General features: G+C 36.6%; 3 protein-coding genes across 4 annotated transcripts; 2 read left to right on the top strand and 1 right to left on the bottom strand.

Moving 5' to 3' along the window:
* Positions 1-89: 89 nt before the first annotated feature.
* si:ch211-122f10.4 (cathepsin A-like) lies at positions 90-7,298 on the bottom strand. The gene is made up of 11 exons (XM_044137915.1): positions 6,984-7,298; positions 5,024-5,135; positions 4,809-4,946; positions 4,574-4,732; positions 3,868-3,959; positions 3,028-3,112; positions 2,800-2,952; positions 2,567-2,712; positions 1,707-1,869; positions 549-638; positions 90-473 (listed from the first exon to the last, which is right to left on the bottom strand). The coding sequence occupies exons 1-11, from the start codon at positions 7,160-7,162 to the stop codon at positions 390-392; spliced, it is 1,401 nt and encodes a 466-aa protein (XP_043993850.1). The 5' UTR covers positions 7,163-7,298; the 3' UTR covers positions 90-389.
* Positions 7,299-8,606: 1,308 nt separating this feature from the next.
* Positions 8,607-14,300, top strand: LOC122843262 (transcription factor E2F4-like). Of its 2 annotated transcripts, XM_044137893.1 has the most exons (9): positions 8,607-8,692; positions 8,879-9,032; positions 10,358-10,467; positions 10,561-10,695; positions 10,851-10,894; positions 11,867-11,931; positions 12,021-12,336; positions 13,991-14,032; positions 14,114-14,300. In XM_044137893.1, the coding sequence occupies exons 2-9, from the start codon at positions 8,883-8,885 to the stop codon at positions 14,158-14,160; spliced, it is 909 nt and encodes a 302-aa protein (XP_043993828.1). In that variant the 5' UTR covers positions 8,607-8,692; positions 8,879-8,882; the 3' UTR covers positions 14,161-14,300. The 2 variants fall into 2 exon arrangements, with proteins under 2 accessions (XP_043993828.1, XP_043993836.1); XM_044137901.1 differs by lacking the exons at positions 8,607-8,692; positions 14,114-14,300 and having other exon boundaries at positions 8,813-9,032; positions 13,988-14,036.
* Positions 14,301-15,165: 865 nt separating this feature from the next.
* Positions 15,166-18,594, top strand: LOC122843253 (dynein regulatory complex subunit 4-like). Its single transcript, XM_044137882.1, has 11 exons — positions 15,166-15,281; positions 15,507-15,602; positions 15,803-16,000; positions 16,454-16,654; positions 16,737-16,791; positions 16,876-17,081; positions 17,341-17,496; positions 17,594-17,674; positions 17,757-17,966; positions 18,058-18,123; positions 18,274-18,594. Exons 1-11 carry the CDS (start codon positions 15,279-15,281, stop codon positions 18,319-18,321), a joined length of 1,320 nt encoding a protein of 439 aa, XP_043993817.1. The 5' UTR covers positions 15,166-15,278; the 3' UTR covers positions 18,322-18,594.
* Positions 18,595-20,227: the final 1,633 nt, after the last annotated feature.

Genomic DNA, 20,227 nt, shown 5'->3' with positions numbered 1-20,227 from the left:
CTTGCAACTCCACGTTGTTGGTAAATTTGAATGATTTCTCCTCCACTCCCCATTAAGATCCTCTTTTTTTTTTAAAAACAAAAATCAGCTCAATTTTAATAGAATTTATTTTCAGTTACATGTTGAGCATTACATCTTCTCTTTGTAGCTTTGCTCTGGACTGCGACAGTCCTGCCATAACAAATATGATCAAACAAACTTCAAATTTATTCCCATTCTTCAAGCAAAGCAATAAAATGACAGGCAATATATGCAAGAATCCACCACAAGAAAAAACACTTGGATATCAAACATGAGGTCAGTTTGCCTCAGCAGTCTTTAGGCAAACTGATCTTCCCTGAAATGTAAAATGGAGTGCAGGCGGCAAAACGCAGGTTGCCGCCACAGACTCAGTACGGTCTGTTTTCTATGAAGGACTGAAACATGTGGAGAGCTTGACTCGGCGCCCACTGGGGAACCATGTGGCCGGCGCCCTGAAACACATGAAATGCAACATCTGTGACACTCGCCGAATCAGGACATGTTTTCATGCAAACATCAGCACTTACCTTCACTGTCAGAAAAGTGATGTTTCCAAACTGCTGATAGAAACCGGCAATCTGGTCATCGTGGATCCAGTGCTGGTACTTGCTGGTTGCCTGGAGAGATTTTAACACAGTGACGAGGCAAATCTTAAAGCTGCGTGATGAAGAACGTCTCCGGGCTTGTTTGGTTTAAATCGTTTAGAAAGAACACAAACTTATGCATGTTTTCATTACGACACACTTGGATCACTCCAATATTTACTAATAATCTTTACAACATCTCCAAATGACTCAAAATGCTGCAGCTCGGCTGGAACCTGGAAAACCTGAGCTTCCCATCAGACTGATTTTTAAATTCTTTTATTGGTTTTTAAAAGTTATAAGTGGCTTAGCGCCGACTTACCTCCAGAATAATCTTCACTACTATTCCATTTCCAGAAAACTTTGATCAAATAATAAACTGCTCTGACAGACTAAAAGCAGAGGAGAGACCCGGCATTTGCTGCCACTGCTCTGAATTTATGGAACAACGTAGCCTTCAACATTAGATCTTCCCAGAGTCTGAAACATTTAAAGCTCATTTTTATTCTCTGGCATTTACATAAGGTCTGACATTGTATTCTACTTGTCCTGTTTAATTTATTTTGCTTTACTCCTACGTTTTATTACAGGTGTTTTTTGAATACTGCACACCACTGTGCCATAGTCAATAGCTGTTTTTAAACATGCTTTATAAATAAGATTGACTATCTCCGTATATTTTCTAAAATTTTTGGAACTACATATCTGATGTTATGTTATCTGAATTTCCTTTCTGTGGAACAAAAACAGCTATTTCTTAAAAAACAAAAAAACTAGTGAGCGGAAGTGATGAAAGGCTGGTGACTTCAATCTCAGGCATTGATGCATAACATATTCACACTCTGAATACGTGTCACCAATTCTACAGTGGACGGATCGGAACACCTTTAGCCTGACGAGCAAATCAAGCCTCCCTGACAGTTGAACTACCTCAACTCTACCACTAGGGTGTGCCAGAGCTCTACAGAAAAAAGAAAAACTATTTACTCAAGTAACTCCTGCTACATTTAATCTTTATAAATCAATAAAATGTGTGCATGTTTTGGTACATTTAAGAAGTTTTGTATTTAAGGATTTAAATAAAATATTTTCAGGATGCACCTTAAACCCGAGGTCCTCCACAAACCACTGGTCTCCCAGGAAGTTGCAGGCCATGTCAGTGTCTCCGTTGTAGACGAGCGCTCGCAGGTCCAGAGAGAGCAGCTTCAGGTAAACCTCCTTCATTGTGTCGTATATCATCATGTATTGTTGTTCAACAACGTCACTGCAACAAGGACATGTAATCAACATAAACTATCTGGAAACAATAATTCACAGTAGATCCACTTAGCGCTGCAACTAATCAATTATTCTATCGATTACTTGGATTTTTTTTAAAATGGCACATTTTGCTGAGATTTCATTTACCTTTTTTATGCAATATCAGAAATACATTCAAATGTAAAACAAGATTTTAAATAAGAAAATAAACACATTATTGTCTGAAAGGCAACAACAGAGCATTCCTTTAGCGAATGCATCTGCAGCTAAGAAAGTATTTCTACCATCAACATGAAAAACTCAGTGCCATCAAGTCACACTTTCTTATTAACTGAAATAATTTTATGCAAAAATGATCTCAATATGAGATTTTTTTTTAAAACGATTTTGAACCAGGTGAAGCTGAAGCTGAGTTCTGGTTAGAACATATTTCCATACATGTAAAATGTGTATTTTTTTCCCTTTGTCTTTACTGCTCTTAATGTGTTCTTTCACCAAATGGTCTGTATGCCCCATTTAGCAATTACTAAGTTAGTTGACAATCATTTCAATAATTGATTCATCGAGATTAATCATTTCAGCTCTAGTTCCCCTATCGCCATCACTTATTAAAAAAAATCTCTTAGTTGAAACGGTAAGCACTATTTGCAGATTTAAAATAAAACATGAGGTAAATGATGTTCCTGTTTGCGTCGATCTACCTGCAGATGTCCCAGGGTGGCAGAACGTCTGGGATGTGCAGCGCTTTCCTCACGTCGCCTCTGTTCAGCCAGTTTATCTGAGCCGTGCTGTTGATGCAGGGAGGAACGCCCCTCAGAGACACAAACGACTTCTTGACATCTGGAAGCTGCGTTCGACATCATCGCCAGTAATGTTGCATTGCATTAAAAAGAATCTGATGGGATCACAGACGAGTGATCGAAATGCAGAGCACCTTGAAGCTGGACAGGTTTTTCCTGTAGCTCCTGAACAGATGACTCATGGCTCGCTCGTATCCTTTGTGGTACGCTCTGAGGCCCTCGCAGTCCAGGTAGAGGGCATACTCGTTGAGTCCGCTTTCATACACGATAACAAACGCCACGTTCACCTGAACAATAAAAAAGGAAATGTTGAGCTTCATTTTGGAAAGCCAGAAAGTTCCCGCAGGACGGTCGACACATACCAGAGTCATGCATTTCTCATTAGTGTTGTTGTAAAAGTTACAGCTTTTCTCGTCACAGCAGTTTCTGTTCAGATCACGCCACAAACTGCACATGAAGCACAAACAAACCTCATAAGCGATCTGTAAAAGAATTGCTGTCACATGACAGAAATCATCCCCAAAAAAAAAAAAAAAGGAACAAACAGAAAATTCACTGAAAATTCACAAACTTACACATTTAAAGTTGGTTATTTGATGAGTGGGACTGAAAGATTTGTTTTTATTTCTGCAATTAATTATGCATTTCAACCCCCCCAAAAGAATTAAAGGATTTTTTCCAATTCCAATGCAATAATCTATTGGTAGTTGTAAAAAAATAAAATAAAATAAAAAAAAAAAAAAAACACAACAGGAGTGAAATAGTAGACAAAAAGAAGACATTTTAAAGCTGGGAGAACAATTGCACAAGGTCATTTTAACAGCGTAAACACATTTCAGGCAAAATAGAAAGAAACAAGCTTTGACTCAGGAATGTTACCCAGTAACTAAACGAGACCAAAGTTCAGACAGGAAGAGAGATTTTCTCCTGATATATTGATCTGAAACCACTGATAATAGTTATTTGTTCTTAGACTAAAAACATTTGGTAACAAATAAGGATTTTACCTAATTAAATTTAAAAAGACAAGAACAGCAAACTGAAGAGTAATGCTTATTTTTCTATTAACGTCACAGAAGTGATACTTTTATTTACAATTTTGAAACAGAAATACGTTCCCGAACTTCTGCACAGTAAAACGGTTGAGGTTCATCTACTTTTGTACAATTTCTTAAAAACTAAAAGTAGAGCGAGCTGCTTACTCTTCTCCAAACAGGCCATGGTAATAACCGAAGTAGATCAAAGATTGGTCATTGAGCGCAAAGCTACTGAGACCGTTTCCCACCGCAAAGCCCTGAAAAGACAAACATTAAAATGATTCAATTAAAAAAGTTTTTTTTTAGAAAGTTAAGAGCTTAGTATAAAAGCAATCAGTGAAAAAAGGTTAAAAGAACTAAAATGAAACAAACATTCTTGTAATTATTATTGTTTTCTGAATTTTTCAGCTTTTGACCCATAAAATATAAGCAAAGGTGATTGAAAACCACAACTATTGGTTGAATATGAATGGCTTTCTACAAAGTCAATTTAACAATCACAAAGAAAAACAAAAACAGACAAATTTCTTTCTCTTCAATCATTTAAGGGACAAATGTCTTTTAGCATTTTTCTATATTTTGTTTAACCTGTGAAGAGGATCTCAAAGCCTCAAATGAAACCTCAATGAGGACAAGCAACTGATTGAAAATATTTTTCAATACATGAACATGCTTTTCAATAGGCTGACATTTCTCTATTAAATATCTTTTACTGGTCATTTGCAATGTTGAAATTTCTTGCTGCAAGCAATAATTATAAAAAAAAAAAATAATAATAATAATTCCTTGAAAACATTTCACTCCGAGGAAATTAATCTACTTTCACTTCTTGAACTTTTCTACTTTTAAGTTTTAGCCTGCAGCACCTCACCTTGAAGTTGATCTTAGCCTTTCCCGTTGCCACACGCAGACTCAGCATCGGAGCGTAAATGCCTCCGTAACTCTCCCCAAAGATGAAGAACTCGTTCCGAGTAAAGTTCGGGAACTTGGCAAAGAAACTCTGAAGGGCTTTGTAATTATCGTCAGCAACCTGAGAAAAAGAACATTTAGAGTCTCAAATTATCTGCCAGCTTTCCTTTTGGTCCAAGCAAGAGAAGCAAACATACCTGATCATCGTCCGTGTCGTATGTTTTACTGTCAGAATAAGAGTATCCCACTCCTGCAGGAGACTCCAGGTACAGCACGTTGGCGATCCTGTTCCAGCTGAATTTGTTCTCATAAAGAGTGGCCCCATCATCATTTACCTGCAAATAAAAGACCAACAATTTAAAGTTTGTCTGCACCAACAGTGCACAGACAAGTCCATGACAAGAGAGCTCACATGAAACGGCCCGTTCTCCGACAAGAATCCGTCCAGAGAGCTGCAGCCGGGCCCGCCGTTCAGCCAGAGAACCAGGGGGTCTGTGGCCGGATCTCTCTGAGAAGTTACAAACCTGCAGAACATCACAGATAAATAATTAACCGCGTCATACACGACATGGAAGCCAGGATTTACACATTTGATTAGCAACAAATGAAACAAACTAACAAAAGAAAAATGCAAACTTGTGACAAGGAGCAGGATCAGACCCAGCAGAAAACAAAGTGATTCTTCGCAACTTTGGATGGAAAAGCTGCTAAAAATTAGCAGTTAAATTATGAGTTAAAGAAATCTCTTTGTCATTAAGACAGCGCTTCTCAATTCCAGTCCTCAGGCTCCCCTGCTCTGCATGTTTTAGATGTGCCTCTATTCCAGAACAGCTGATTCAAATGATTGCATGACCATCAAGTGCTGCAGAAGCCTGTTAATCACCCACATATTCAATTCAGGTGCGTAGCAGAAGGGAAACAGCTAAAACATGCAGGACAGGGGGGGGTGAGGACCGGAATTGAGAAACACTGCATTAAGCCAAGCATTACATGCTGGTCTTCTTTTACCACAAAAATAAAATGTTCCACTCAATAAAGATGATAGTTTCCTCTCTCTGTTCCAAACCCAAACACAGAAGTGAAATCTTTGCATTACAAAAGCACATTTCATATAGTAGGAATATTTTTCAAGCTCTTGATTTTTATTTAGTAGGAGCTTGCAAAGGTTGCAGTTTTCTGATCCAAACACCCAACAAATATAAAATAAAAAAATTAAATACCCCCCCACGTCGCTAGAAATTTATAACTGTTGTTTACAAATTAAGGTACAGTCAATAGAAATATGACTGTTTTTATTTATTCAGCTATCTGAGAGTTTAGTTCCCATTTAAAGCAAGAAAACAGAGGAAATAACAGAGGGAAGCTGTCACAGTTATTTATGGGTAACTTCTTAGTTCTTGTGGTTTTTGTTACTCTCAAAACGTTCTAGCTCTGGGAGAGGAAGTTCAAAGCTGAGCTTATAGTAAAATATAAATGTGTTGCTTTTTGGCATCAGCTGCGAGCAAATTTTATTTTGTTGCATGCATTCCACTTTGGGTACTGCAAGGATTTTCTTTTGATATAAAAATTTAAGTAATTTTAGTTTTCAACATCTTCTCTTCCTTTCTGTTAAACTTTACCTCAAAGTATTTTAAAATAGTCGACTAGAAGAACGATATTGGTGGTTATTGACGACTGAGCCCATTGGGGAAGAGTAGGGATGAAGTGAATTTGATCTGTGAAGGATCACCTCAGTTTTCACATCGACACTGAAGGTGGGATCATTAAATATTCCTCTGAAACATTTACATAACATGTCACTCCAGGTTTCAGCAGTTCAATCAAATACCTCCAAGAAATGATTTCCTGACCTGCCCCTTTACTGCAAAATGCAGGAGTACTTTGTTGGTATCTCTCACTATCAGCTGCGGTTCTGGTTGCTCACTTCTTGATGTTGAGATACTTTACTGTAGTGATTATATTTTTTCCTGTTGTGAAAATCCCTAAAGAAGGCTTACATCAGCTTTTACTAAAACAGATTTTCTTTACTTCTTACTTCTTTATTTTAGTTAATCTTCAAAGTAGCTGAAGATGAAAATGAGCCTCTTCAACAAAACCAGAAAGTTAGGTTGTCGCATGTTTTTCAATAGTACAAAACACGGTGACTGAAAATCTCGCGGCATCTAAGAGATTGTGTTAAATATGAAAGAAATACATAATATTTCTGTAGTTTAATATCTACAGCAAAGACCAAAAGTTTGGACACACCTTGTAATTGAAGTCAATTGAAGTCAAATATATCTTTGGCAGTTTCAGTATCTTAGCAAACGACATTAAAGTATTTTATCAAAGATTTCCCACCATCACCATCAGTCAGTCACAAAGTCTCTCACCAATAATGGAGAAACTTCACATTATCCCCAGTTCCTGCCTTCAGGTATCCAGACCACTGACTGTAGTTGGTTTTGAACGTCATGCCCGGCAGGTGAGTGACTTCATCGGGCGCGTACTGAGCCCGGGCGCCGAGCTGAAGGACGGACAGCAAACACAGCAGGAAACCGCCGGCGTGCATCGCTGAACTTCACCAGGGTTTCACACAGAAACCCCAGACACTGAGACGAAGATAAGAGCTTCCTGCACTGAAAAGCACCAAGATCCAAACTTAGGGTCATATGACTGCTGCGGAGTCACGTGACCACTGCGTGCCGGAACACGGAAACAGCTCAACACTTTTTTAAATTAGCTAAAGGAAGGAACCATATTAAACATGCTACAGGTTGCTGTGTTCGTTGTGGTCAAATTAAAGCAATAGAGCATATTTTCTTGGAATATAACAAACATGCACATGAAAGAGAGACATTAATTAGAAAATTAAATGAGTAAAAGTAAGGTAGGTATAAGGCAATTTCTTCAAAGATGTGGATATAGTTTTTACCAACAATTTGGATCTGAGGAAAACACAAACAGATTTTTTTTATTAATTTCTTTTAAAAAAATAAACAAATTAGGTGCTGTTCATTCAAAAAATATTAAGAGTTCTTGTCGCTGATTCTTCACATTTGGAATTAAAGTTTGATGAGATTTCAAATCCACAACAAAAAGATACCTTGAAACGCAGGTACTGTATATACAATTGATGGAGGATGGTGACTTATTTATTTTGCTTTATGAATGGTTTCTTTTTCCTTTTCATGGTCAAGTTGTAACACAGAGATGTCTTGGAATAAAAGCAATAAAGAAGAATATAATACACAGCTTACATTGTGTTTTTATTTTGAACACTTCTCAATAGATAACTTTACTCATCTCAGACCTTGGAAAAAGAAGGTTAAAAATAATTTGCTGAGTGAAGTTTCCACTGAAAAACAATCGTGGGGCTTATCAATGCAAAACCTAAAACAAAGGGCAAAGACAAGTCTGAGCCACAAGGACTGATAAGTGGACACAATAGCCTCAGATAAAGTTGTGCTACAAAATTAAGCAAGAAAAGATAATCAATGTCAAAGACTCACCATACTTTTACTCTAATTTTAACATCAAGATGCTTTACAACCTTCTATTTATAAAAATATAAATAATATCTGATATGGTTTGTACTATTTCTATTCAAGCTAAACCCATTTTACTGAAATCTGGGAAGAGAGTGTTTACAATATTGGAGTCACACTCCCTTGCACAAAAATAATTTAGACTTTAGTCACAGGTTTCCTCACTTTTGAAAGACAAATACACATTTTTGAAAATAGAAGCTATTTTATTTGTCCGCTTACAATTTTCATGTACATCCAATGTAAATTCATTCATGAGAAATCACTATATTTAAAAAGCAGTTGAGCTTTTAATTTGAAGGCAGCAGGAAGCTTCGTATCACAAAACAAGACACGTTCACATGGAACAGTGATTAAAGACGGCATTGACATCAGAAATTAAACTACGACAATGTTCACCAACATTTCAAACTTTTTTATCTTATGTAAAAGTAGTTGTCATTAGGAGTCACTAACTTTTTGTTCATACACAAAAGTGCTTCCGCTTAGAAGTCTTGCAAAAATAAGGTTTTGCTTGGAAGTACTTTGGTTTTAGTTTCCTAAAAACAGAAAAGGTAAGCGCGTAATTTAGTCGTCTTTATAAAAAAAATTTCATATAAGTTTATCAGCAACATCACAATACAATTTCGAAGAAAACATACACAGGAAACCCGACTGGGGTTTTATTTTGAAGGACAACATTGCGGTTGTTGGCACCGCGCAGCTCATTCAAATCGGGTTTGTTTGATTGTTCTGTGCAGCAGAATGGATTCTGAAGAAAGTCCAGAAAAAAAACCCTTTGTTTCGAGACAACACCTCAGTTCCCAAAGGATTCTTAAGAGCCTGACGCTTCTGACTCAGAGGTTTGTTAGGCTACTACAGGAGGCCGAGCACGGGGAGCTGGACCTTAGTCACGTAAGTTGAACAGTGAACGCAACACGACCCAAGTTGAAATAGTCTGTGTTGAAAGTCCTTTTAAACTTATTTAATTTCTTTTTATCTAAATTAGCTAACTACTTTTATAATATTTCATTCAACATTGAAGTTTAGATTGTTTGCACATTATGTGTATGGCTTTTACAACCTTAGAAACAAGGAAGGAGGTTGGCAATTTCTAGTATTAAATAAATAAATAGGATTCCAACTGCAGTCCACAATTTGGGAATCCACACAATTTCTTGAATTGACTTTTCTTCACAATTATCTCCTTTCTACAGTTGTTCCTGTTGCTAGTACAGCTTTTTCTACCACTCTCCTTCCACTCAACTTCCCAGTTTTATGCTTACATACAGCATTTTGTGATCAGCCAGCTTATTTAGAAATGGCTTTTTGCAGCTTATCTTCCTTGTGGAAGGAGACAATGACTGTTGCACAGCTGTTAAGTCGTGATTGTGTAGGCTGTAGCATCATATTTCAGTATGACATTTCTTTTATTGGTCTCATGTAATATTCAAGATTTTCCAAAAACCTAAGTTTGTGTTTCTATTAGCTGTAAGCCATGATTATCAGTAAAAACAGGAATGGAAAAACAGGAGGTAAAACACCTTACCTATTGTTTTACTTTAGTAGGTAAAGTGTAAATGGCTATATTTAACACATTTGAAAAAATATTTAAAAATCTATTTATTCAGTAACACAATTCACTAAGTGGAACATTACGCATATCATTATTTTTAAGGCTTTATTTTGAATTTATTATGATAATTTTCCACTTACAGCTCATTTAAAATTATATTACAGCAGACCAGTTAAACAACATTTTAATTCAGAAATATTGGCTTATTGAAAATTATGTTAAATACCTGCAGAAAGTTTATTTTCAATACATTGGAACACATAATTTTATTCTTATTGAAAATGACTGCATGTTTGCATCTCTTAATATTTATCCCACTGATGACATCTGGGGTGTCTTTAACATAATTTTGTTTTTTACTTTATACTATAAAAACACAATGTTGAAATAATAGAGACATCTGACAAGCTTTTCTTATCTGATTTGTTTTTCTTTTCTTCTTTCTTTGTCCAGGTTCCATATTTAAAGTATCTGTCATAAATGTACTTTGGATTAAAAAAAAAAAAATTATTCAAGAAGTCTACATCAAATCAAAAAATGTAAAAGAACTGATGTTCATAAATTACCTTCAGAAAACATTTAAATAGTTTTTTTCCTAATGTAATTAGAATTTTTTTTTTTTGATATTCAGTCTATTAATTTTTATGTGGGCGTACTCTTTCAGGCATTCAAGGTTCTGGCTGTGAAACATATCAGAAGAATCTACGATATCACAAACGTGCTGGAGGGCATCGGCCTTATTGTCAAAATATCCAAGCGCCATGTGAAATGGGTGTAAGTTTTTACCTCTTGTTGGTTTGCATATTAGGATTGCAGAGCAAAACAGAGTCTGTATAACAGCTTGACACTTTCTTTTTGATTTACAAGAGGGACGCCTCTTGACAACAGATTCATGAACCTGAACTCTGAGCTGGAGGACTTGAAGTGGAAGGAATCTATATTGGACCAGCAGAGGATGTTGGTTCAAGACGTCATCAGGAGCCAAACAGAAGAATGGAAAAAATATCCCTTTTGTAGCAGTTTATGCATAAACATGTTGATTTACAATCTGTTTCTTAATTTCTTTTGGCACTGCAGTGATCAGATTCAAGCTAATCATGTGTATCGCGTTGATGATGAACTATATGGCTTATCTATATTTCTTGACTCAAATCAACTCTGACCTATGTGACCAATGAAGATATCTGCAACTGCTTCAGTGGTGAGGCTGGGATTTTTTATGGCTGATTTGTTTTAAAGTGGTTAAAGGGTAATTAGTTTTTTACAGTACATGACAGTAACGTGAAGTTGTGTATGAGAGAACATCAGACTTTGTTTTAAAACACTTTGCACATTATAATCCAGGATTACATGAGAAAAAAAATACAGTTGGGGGAATTCTACTTTATCCCATGATGCTACAGTTACCTGGTCTATATTGCTCTGGTGAAATATTTTAAAGATTTCACTCTATTGAGCCAAGTCAGATATCACTTGTTTCCCCCAGATTCTCTGCAGCAATCGACCAAGGCCATTAAACTTTTACTGCTTGGAAAAAAGCCAAGCACATCCTGTCTATAGGTTGTGTTTGATGTGTGACAGTTCAAGGGCATATCAACTCAGGGTGCCATCTAAAGCTCCCACCAACTAATGCAACATCACATGATAATGAAGATGGACATACAGCATCCGACCAAAACCTGCTCTCACAGGACGGCACTGAGGAGGCTAACAAGAAAAACCGAGGGGAATATTTTTTTTAGACTGAAGAACATTGTTATAGCAGCATGAGTCAAGTAAGATGCAAAACCATTAAAGTTGCACGAGGGTTAAAAAGTCAGCCTCTCTGACTGAAGTGTCCTTCAAGTTGAAATCAGAGGAAGAGAAAGTTGCTGTGAATCTGGAGGATTTGGTTTGGCTTAGATTCAGCCTGCAAGGCTTCAGAAATTCAAAGGCAGGGATTAAATTATTAAAAAGCTCAGCTGATTTTGACATAAAAGTACTCAAATGTTTGATAATGTAATTATGTGTTCTGAATAATTGAAGTTTTATTGTCATCTAAACAGAATGAGTTGGTGTTTAGCTGATTCACCAGTTAGCTGGAAGAATATAGCAGCTCAAGGGGCAAAAAGAAACTTTCTTTTTTTGCTTTAAATTGCGTAAAAGTTATTATAATTATCTAATTTCCCTCCAGGTCACATTATTTTGGCAGTGCAAGCACCACCAGGCACCCAGCTAGATGTTCCCATTCCCAAAGCTGTAAGTTCTGCTTCATTAGGAATCCTTATTGCTTCCTCTGTCCTTGATGCCTTTCATTCAGATGATATAATGGCTGTATCTTCCTGCAGGTCCCAAACTGTCCGGCAAAGTATCAGATCTATCTGAAAAGCATCAGAGGGCCTATAGATGTTGTCCTTCTTAACAAGAGAACTGTCAGCTCGGCTCTCGTTGTACTTCCAGTCCCACCGCCTGAAGAAATTTTGCAGTTTGCCAAGTCAGCAATATCTGCATCAGAAAATAAAGAAAACAATGATGGACTCTGTGAGGCATCAGCTTTTATCGCAAAAAGCGCTAAATCTGAATGGGGAGCTGAGCAGGACGTGCAGCAACTTCAAGAAACCTCTTTTATAAACTCCAGCCCCAACAAAATAGAAGCGTCTGCATGTGAGTATCTAATGTATTCATTCACATTGAAACTTTTCATTTAGTGAATCCAAACTTAAACATTGCTGTATTTCATTGGCACTTCTTGTAATGGATGAACATAAAATAGCTCAGAGTTTTGAAGTGGAAGGAAATTAAATTTAAATTTTTATACAAATCCATCCATCCATTTTCTAACACCCTTGTCCCTAATGGGGTCTGGAGGGATGCTGGTCTCAATCTCCAGCTAACGTTCTGGGCGAGAGGCAGGTTCACCCTGGACAGGTCGCAGGGCAACCTGTCCAGGTTGCCCTGGACAGGACAAACAACCATTCACACACACACACACACACTCACACCTAGGGAGAATTTTAGAGAAACCAATTAACCTGACAGTCATGTGTTTGGACTGTGGGAGGAAGCCGGAGAACCCGGAGAGAACCCACCATGCACAGGGAGAACATGCAAACTCCATGCAGAAAGACCCCGGGCTGGGAATCGAACCCAGGACCGTCTTGCTGCAAGGCAACAGCTCTACCAACTGCACCACTCTGCAGCCCTGTTTTAAAAATAAAAGCATAAAATAAGTTTTTTCACTTCATCCCCTACTTAAATCCATACTTAATACAACCACCTTTAAATGCAATTACAATGCAAGTTTTCTTGCATGTTGGGACTGACCTTTTAAGATTGCCAAATGAATTTAGATTGGAACTTTGACTAGGCCAATTAGTCATATGAATTTCCTCATCCTTCTGGAAGGTAAGCTTTGGTCTCGGCATCACGTTTTTTGGAGTCCCTAACAGGTTTTTTTTTAAAGGGCTGTCCTGTATTTATTTCCATCAATCTCCCTTTGCCTCTGACCAGGATCAGTGATGATGCAGAAGATCATGATGACACCACCACCAGATTTCACATTACAGATGATTTACAGCGTTTTACATTTAAGGCAGAAAGTTCAGTTGTGCTTTCATCTGACCAAACCACCCTGTTGTGTTGTACAAGGCATCCGGCAGACCGGACACATGACGTTCAATTAATTTCTGTAAAATGGGGCTTTCTGTGAAGTTGTCTGTTCAGCAGATTCTCCCATCTGAGCTGTTTATCGCTGCAGCTCCCCCAGAGTTGTCATAAGCTTCTTGACTAATTCTCCAATTAATTCTTTTATCTATGAGCCTCTTAGCTGAAGTGAATGGGAATGTCTCGGGTATTCTTGGACTACATAGTATATTCTGTTTTTAATTATGAATATATATTTCTAGTGAGATAATCTTTTGTGTTTTTTCTAACAAACCTGTGACAGCTTCACATAGGTTTATACTGAGATTTAATTACACACATGATGTGAACTTCATTTCCTACTTCCCTGACTTATGAAGACAATTATTTGTCCTAGGATTTATTTAGGGCTGTCGGTGTGAAGGTTACTGAATTTATGAAAATGTCACCCGCTGCAGATTTTGTATGTTAAAATATATTGATATCATTTTCCTCCAACTATGGAATAGTGCACCTCTTTAGTAATGGGTAAATGTTTTATTCTTAGGTCAAAACATTTCAAAAGAACTACAGAAGTATGAATCTATGAATCTATGAATCCTGCTATTAGTGAAGATATATTGATTAAATTTTGCCTAGTTGACTTCATATAAATTTCTTTTCTTTTTGTTAGAAGTTACGGATGCAGATCTGTTCACCCAGTTCATTCGCTCGAAAGGTAAGTGTCCTGTAGTTTTTGCTTATGCTTGTAGTTCTTGCATATTGTTATTTGCATTAATAATGTTTGCTTCTGTCTCAGTGCTCCCTCCAATCGTCCAGCTGTCTACATCCCCATCTAAGGCGTAAAGGTCACTGTAATCAGGATGAGTTACCTGGTTGATATCCTGTTTTTTGGCATCAATGCTTACATTTCTTCATGAGCAATGTTTTATGATGTATATTTGGTTTAAGTATATTTTTGTCAACAAATAAAGTTTGAATTATAATACAGAAATTGTCTTAATTCAGATTTAAAAGCTTGCACTGAAACAGTTGTCTGCAGTGTGAATTATACTGCAGAAGTATCAGACCACTATACAGACTCTTACTTTGGTTGGAAATGAAACAAACAAATGCCTCTTAATATATTAAAAAGTATAACCTCTATCTCACTAGTTATTTCAGATTTTCTATAGTACGTCATGAATTTATTTTAGTCTGTCAGCATTACTCATCAAAGCCATCAGGGGTGCTAACACTACTCTTGTCTACTTGTGCAGTAGATTTAATATCCTGGTTAACCTAACATATGTTATTCTTTTTTTTTTTTTCAATTTTATGGTAACACGGAAACTATGAAACCCAAACTTGTTGAAAGAATTCTATATGATTTTACATAAAATGAGCCACCGGTTTTAGGTAATAAACATTTAATTTAGCTCAGTAAATTAACACAAATACATGTATTTATCTATTATATGTGTTTACTACAGGTTCAATTTCAAACATGTTAAATATCTAATAATTTATAAAAAGAACATTTTGGTACATTTGACACTCTATACATTTTCACAAACTGCAGCTTTAAGAGGGTCAGACAGAAAAATCATGGTACAAATTTGGGATCCACAAAGTGGAGAAGTAGAAACAAAAAGAAAACATAAATTTGGGAGACACACAAAGCACATTTTTTGTAACTGCAAAACAAATGTAAAGCAAGAGATTTATAACTGCCTTGTTTCTACATGAGCGTGGCTTTAATCACTACATTGACGAAACGTAGAAAAGTAAAAGTTTCTTCTTACTTTTTTGCTTTAAAAAGCACGTAAGCCAGAAATGTACTTAAATACAAGTTACTTCCGCATTCGCGGCGTTGTTGCTATGGAAACCTTAGTGTAAACCACTGGATTTGTACCTGCTGGCCGCTGTTGTTTATCTTAAAAACATAATCCCTTACCGTCATCGTTATCGACTCTAAACGAATTATGGTAAAGTGTTTTTAAATATGATTTTTAGTTTACGAATTACTTACCGTAAATTAAAATGTTTTAATTTAATTACCGAATGTGGTTTGTAAATTGTTGGTAACAGCTACGGCTTTCTCCGGAAATGCTAGGTGTTAGGCTAATAAGCAAAAAATGTTTATGACGTTGCCATTTAAAGTAGCTCAGGAGCTATGAAAGTTGGATCTTACACTTCTTTTTGTCTAACAGCCGCCCAAAAAGGATGAAAAGAAGAAGAAAAAGGCGGAAGCGAAGCCCCCTATCCTAATAAATGGCCTCACAAAGGATGAGATATCGAGGGAGCAGGTTAGGTTATAATTTAAATTTTTTAAAGTATAGGTTTGAACCGCACTAACCTTAACATCTGTCTTTTTTTCATACCACTTAAGACAGTCCTCTTTATATCCTTGTTTTGGGTTTACATACTTTTTCACCTACTTTATGTCTTTCTTTACAAAATAATGGCAGCGTGTATGGATTGTTTACAGCGAAATTTTGTCTTTCAGATAGAAGAGCATGTGGTGCAACTTCGTGAGGTGCTGGACAGAGAGAGGGAGGAGAGGAATTACTTCCAGCTGGAGAGAGACAAGATTCAGTCCTTTCGGGAAGTTTCTGACAGAAAACTAGCGGAGGTTAAGGCTGAACTTAAAAACCTGGAGAAGGCCATAGAAGATGATGAGGCACATCACCTAGTGGGAATTAAGGTAACGTTAATGCTCAAATACTGCAGCTGCGCTATCACAAGTAGGGCTGAATATAGTTTTAGTCTGTGTTCAGACAAACATGTATTTTGACGAAGGTAAAAAGTCACCTGTGTGCAATCCACAGTTCTGTGTGCAATCTTATGTTAGCAAAGAACTGTTTGGAAGTCAGTAGTAGTTACTATTATGTTTTTTTCCACATTGTCCCCTATGATGATCATTTATGATTGAAAACAATTAGCTGGTTGAAAATGAGTTGTTTCAGTCTGTAGCTTGAAGTACATAAGAATGCTTAATCTTCATTATGAATCACAGCCACCTAAAAGGTGTCGCCACTTTCAGACATCGCATAGAAAAAAAAAAGCATTTAGCCCATATAATTGTAGTGCATTTTGAATGAAAAAACTGGATAGATTTCCCAACTTATATAGCTTCATTTGATATCTTTCCTGCCAGGTCTTTAAACAGAGGATGAAGCACCTCCTGTGTGAACACCATAACACAGTCACTGAGCTGGAAGCAGATATTGTAACCTCAACCGATGTGCTGGAGGATGAGCAGAGTCAACTGGAGGCAGATCTGTATAGGGAAATGATGGGCATCCTGGTTGAGATGCAGGAGTCCAGCTGTGAAGACGTTTTTAAAGAGCTTCTGCTGGTTCGTCCTGTACAGAATGACATTAAAACACATCAACGTTTCTGACGCGCACTTCAGTGTTTTTCTTTTTCTTCAAAAACAGAAACATGAAGAAGAAATGACTGCAGCTAAAGAGAAGTGGGAGAGACTTCTGAAAGGTGAGCGACTAATTTACTACACACTTGTGCATTTCATAGTGTCACCAATACAATGAGCTACATCTTTGGTTCCTGTTCAAACAGAAACTGCGGTCAAAAATAAGACGGAGATACAAGAGCTGGAAAAGGAACACGACTACATAATGAAGAGTGTGACATGTGAGCGAGAGCTGCTCTGGAAGAGCCACTTTGGGAATCTTAATGAAGACATTGACAGATGCATAAGTGACGCAAAAGATCTTATTAGTATGCTGAGCAAAGATACAGGCAGAGAGATCACAGCTCTTAAGGTGAGCCCGTAAATAAAATAGCTCTTAGACTGATTTTTGATGCAATTTCAGTTGAATGATTAAAATACATTTTTTGTTTTGATTTAATGTAATTTTGTTGAATACAAAAAAATGCAACTTTACACACACATACTTTTTACTAATGATGATTATTTTTAGATTTCTCAGTCCCTGCAGCTTTAATCATGATGTGTGCCTCGGTGTGGTAATTTTTGTATTTAACTCCCATAATTTCTTTTTTTTTTGTGTGTCATCATAGGAATGCAGAGATAAAAAGGTCTTGGAGCTGATGACGATGAAAGACGAATTTTTTGCACTTTTGAAAGAAAATAAAGAATTTGCAAAGCGTGTTGCAAAAACCGAGAATGAATATAGCCGTCTTGAAAGGAGATCAAAATCCTTCTCACAGTCAGAGGTTGTGTTGATGATTCTTTTTGTAACTGCTTGCTGTTATAAGTGGGGTTTTTTACTGTCTTTTTTTGAAGTGTAATTTGCTACAATGTGTTTCACAGAAAAATTTAACAATTCCTCAAAAAGCGATCCTGAAAGACAAGAAGACGGAGTTTGAAGACTTGCAAGAGCAATTCAGCAAGGTAACAGCTTTTTTTAAGATTTTGATGGCTAGAGTGTAAGAAGCATTCATATGACTGAAGTGGTTTTTAAACTTTTGTGTAGCTTCAGATTGAGGTGGAGGAACTGCAATCGTCTGTTCCTACGAAAATTGATATTGCGCAGAAACAAGCAGATCTGTCTCTCGGGCCTCTGGAGGACGAGCTAATGGCTCTGAATGACCATGTGGAGAAGGTCCAGACTCAGCTCCACACCTTGATCTCAGCCCCTAACGTGGACCAAACTGCTGTCACTGAAATCACTCACAAAGTCGCGGTAATGTTGCCAGCTCACACCTTTGGTGGCTACTCTTTTAAGTTCTCTGAGAATGTTTTCAAAAGCATAACAAAAACACATTTGCTTGCAGAAAGAACTGGAGATCAGAAATTCAGCTATCAAGAACCTGAAGCATAAAAGATACCTGATATCAACGGTCAGTCGTATGTTTACTGGAGAAAATGAGAGCCTTGCTTTTGATCACACTGTTGCATGAAACTTTTGGTTTGATTTGCATCACTGTCTTACAAGCAGATCATGTGAGCTTTGGACTCACACTCATGGGAGATAAATGTGTGTCTTTCAGGCCCACACTGCCGCACTAGACAGGGCGGAGGGCGTCATCGTGATGTAAAAAAGATCTGGAAGAGCCCTTGATTTCCCACACAAGTTGCTAGATTATATCTGGTCAGATCTTAAATTTGTTCATTCTATTTTTTCTTGGTTTAATTTTTATTTTTAGTTACTCTTTGACAAAAGTAAATATTGACTTAGGGCAGGAAATCACCTTATCAGAAGGAATTCAAAGCCAAACTTTCATCCTCATATTGACCCCCTAAAACAGCTCTGTAACCAAAGCTACCCTGTTGTAGTTTTTTTTGGTGAAATAAATAAAAACAAATCTTGCTAGGTGTTTACAATAATTTACCTTATGATGAAAAAGGTGCATGTTTATCAAGATTTGGCTTAAGGAAAGGGATTTCAATAGTTGACTAAAACCAATCAATAATAGCAGCTATGAAGCATAAACTGGTTTTGATGGCATTTAATCTGGGTAATCTAAGGATGTAAAAGGGCTGGAGTCACATAACAGGCAAAACCTTATTTAACAGTTAGATTTTACTCTCCTAAATGTTTAGTTATGCACAATATAAACTCTTAGGTAAGTAATCTGGGTTTATAATCAAATATTATTTATAAAATTAAAGCTTTTTAGGTGATTTTAGTGAAATGAAATGGTCTTTTTGCTATTGGCTGTCGTTACATTTTTGTCTTTACCTAAAGGTTTGGTTCTGTAACTCAACTCACTGACACACGTTATAAATTATTTACACGCAGACTAATGATTTTAAGCTTTTATTTCTGTTAATTGTGGTGATTTTCTGCTCACAACTGATGAAACGGCATCCAAGATTAGATTACTACATCAGACCAATTAAATACATAAAAACATATATGTGAATATATGTTATAAAAAATTATGGACTTATTGAAAAGTACCTGTTTAAATGTTATTATGCTCTAATTTATTGAATATGACTGTGAACTTGTCATAGTGCATCTAAAAGGCTGATCTAAGATAAATGCTAGAAAAGACGTAATGCAGAAATGTTTGTATGTGTTAAGTAACAGTATAAAATTTATTTTATTTAGCCTTTGTAATACTTAATTTTGCTAAGTAGTTTGTGGAGATGAATTTGTTTTGTTCTGCTGTGTACCAGTGACTTTGTAAGAATTTTAGAGCTGATACAATAAAGCTGTTTCTGCAAAAGTTTTTTTTTTTGTTTTTTTTCTTGAACACACACCCAATAAATGTTATGTATGTGTGTTTGATCAAATATAATGGTACAGAGAAACTTCTGTTGTCTGACAAATCTCTGACCTGCTGCTGTGCTGCATTTATTCACTACTCAAATCAATATAATGGGATTGAGTGTCTAAACCTCATTAAACTGGAAGCAAATTGGAAGAAATCCTCACGTCTGTCTAAAATATGAAAACCAATCTGTGATATACTGATTTATTCTGATAAATAATACAAGAATCAGCAACTAACTACAGAATTTTTGTGTTTGCCATCTTACAGCTTTATTCTCCTTTTGTTTCTTGTCACACTTAAATGTTTCAGATCATCAAACAAATTCAAATATCATCCTGGAGGTCAGAAAGAACCCAGAGCAACAACTAGAGCACTGCAGACCTAATTAATCTCAGCTAATGTCAGTGTTCATAATTCAACAATAAGAAAGAGACTGGATGAAAATGGCATCCACAGGAGAGCTGCAGGGCGGAAACTGGTGCTGGCTCACATTTACCAAAAAGACCTTTATGATCAACAAAACTTTTACAAAAAGCATTCTGTGAATTTGCCAGATAAAAGTGGAACATTTTGGAAAAAGTGCACAGTATTTTATTTGACTCAAAACTAACACAGCAATTAGAAACTGGATATGATATTGAGAGATAAAAATATTGTGATGTTCTAGATACTTTGCTGCTTTGGGGCGCAGAAGACTTATTAAACAACAAAATAACTGATG

This window comes from Gambusia affinis, linkage group LG02 (assembly GCF_019740435.1).
Source record: "Gambusia affinis linkage group LG02, SWU_Gaff_1.0, whole genome shotgun sequence".
NCBI lineage: Eukaryota > Metazoa > Chordata > Actinopteri > Cyprinodontiformes > Poeciliidae > Gambusia > Gambusia affinis.
Note: the sequence above shows the minus strand (reverse complement) of the source record. Positions and strands in the feature narration are given on the sequence as shown.

Excerpts from the sequence above, each read along its gene's own strand:
- si:ch211-122f10.4 (XM_044137915.1), bottom strand. The coding sequence starts at position 7,162 with ATGCACGCCGGCGGTTTCCTGCTGTGTTTGCTGTCCGTCCTTCAGCTC. Across the intron at positions 4,947-5,023 it reads CGGAGAACGGGCCGTTTCAT|GTAAATGATGATGGGGCCAC; the intron begins GTGAGCTCTCTT and ends TTTTATTTGCAG. Across the intron at positions 639-1,706 it reads TGGAGGACCTCGGGTTTAAG|GCAACCAGCAAGTACCAGCA; the intron begins GTGCATCCTGAA and ends AAATCTCTCCAG.
- LOC122843262 (XM_044137893.1), top strand. The coding sequence starts at position 8,883 with ATGGATTCTGAAGAAAGTCCAGAAAAAAAACCCTTTGTTTCGAGACAA. Across the intron at positions 10,696-10,850 it reads CAAACAGAAGAATGGAAAAA|TCTGACCTATGTGACCAATG; the intron begins ATATCCCTTTTG and ends ACTCAAATCAAC. Across the intron at positions 12,337-13,990 it reads CAAAATAGAAGCGTCTGCAT|TTACGGATGCAGATCTGTTC; the intron begins GTGAGTATCTAA and ends TTTTGTTAGAAG.
- LOC122843253 (XM_044137882.1), top strand. Across the intron at positions 15,603-15,802 it reads ATGAGATATCGAGGGAGCAG|ATAGAAGAGCATGTGGTGCA; the intron begins GTTAGGTTATAA and ends TTTGTCTTTCAG. Across the intron at positions 17,967-18,057 it reads AAATCACTCACAAAGTCGCG|AAAGAACTGGAGATCAGAAA; the intron begins GTAATGTTGCCA and ends ATTTGCTTGCAG.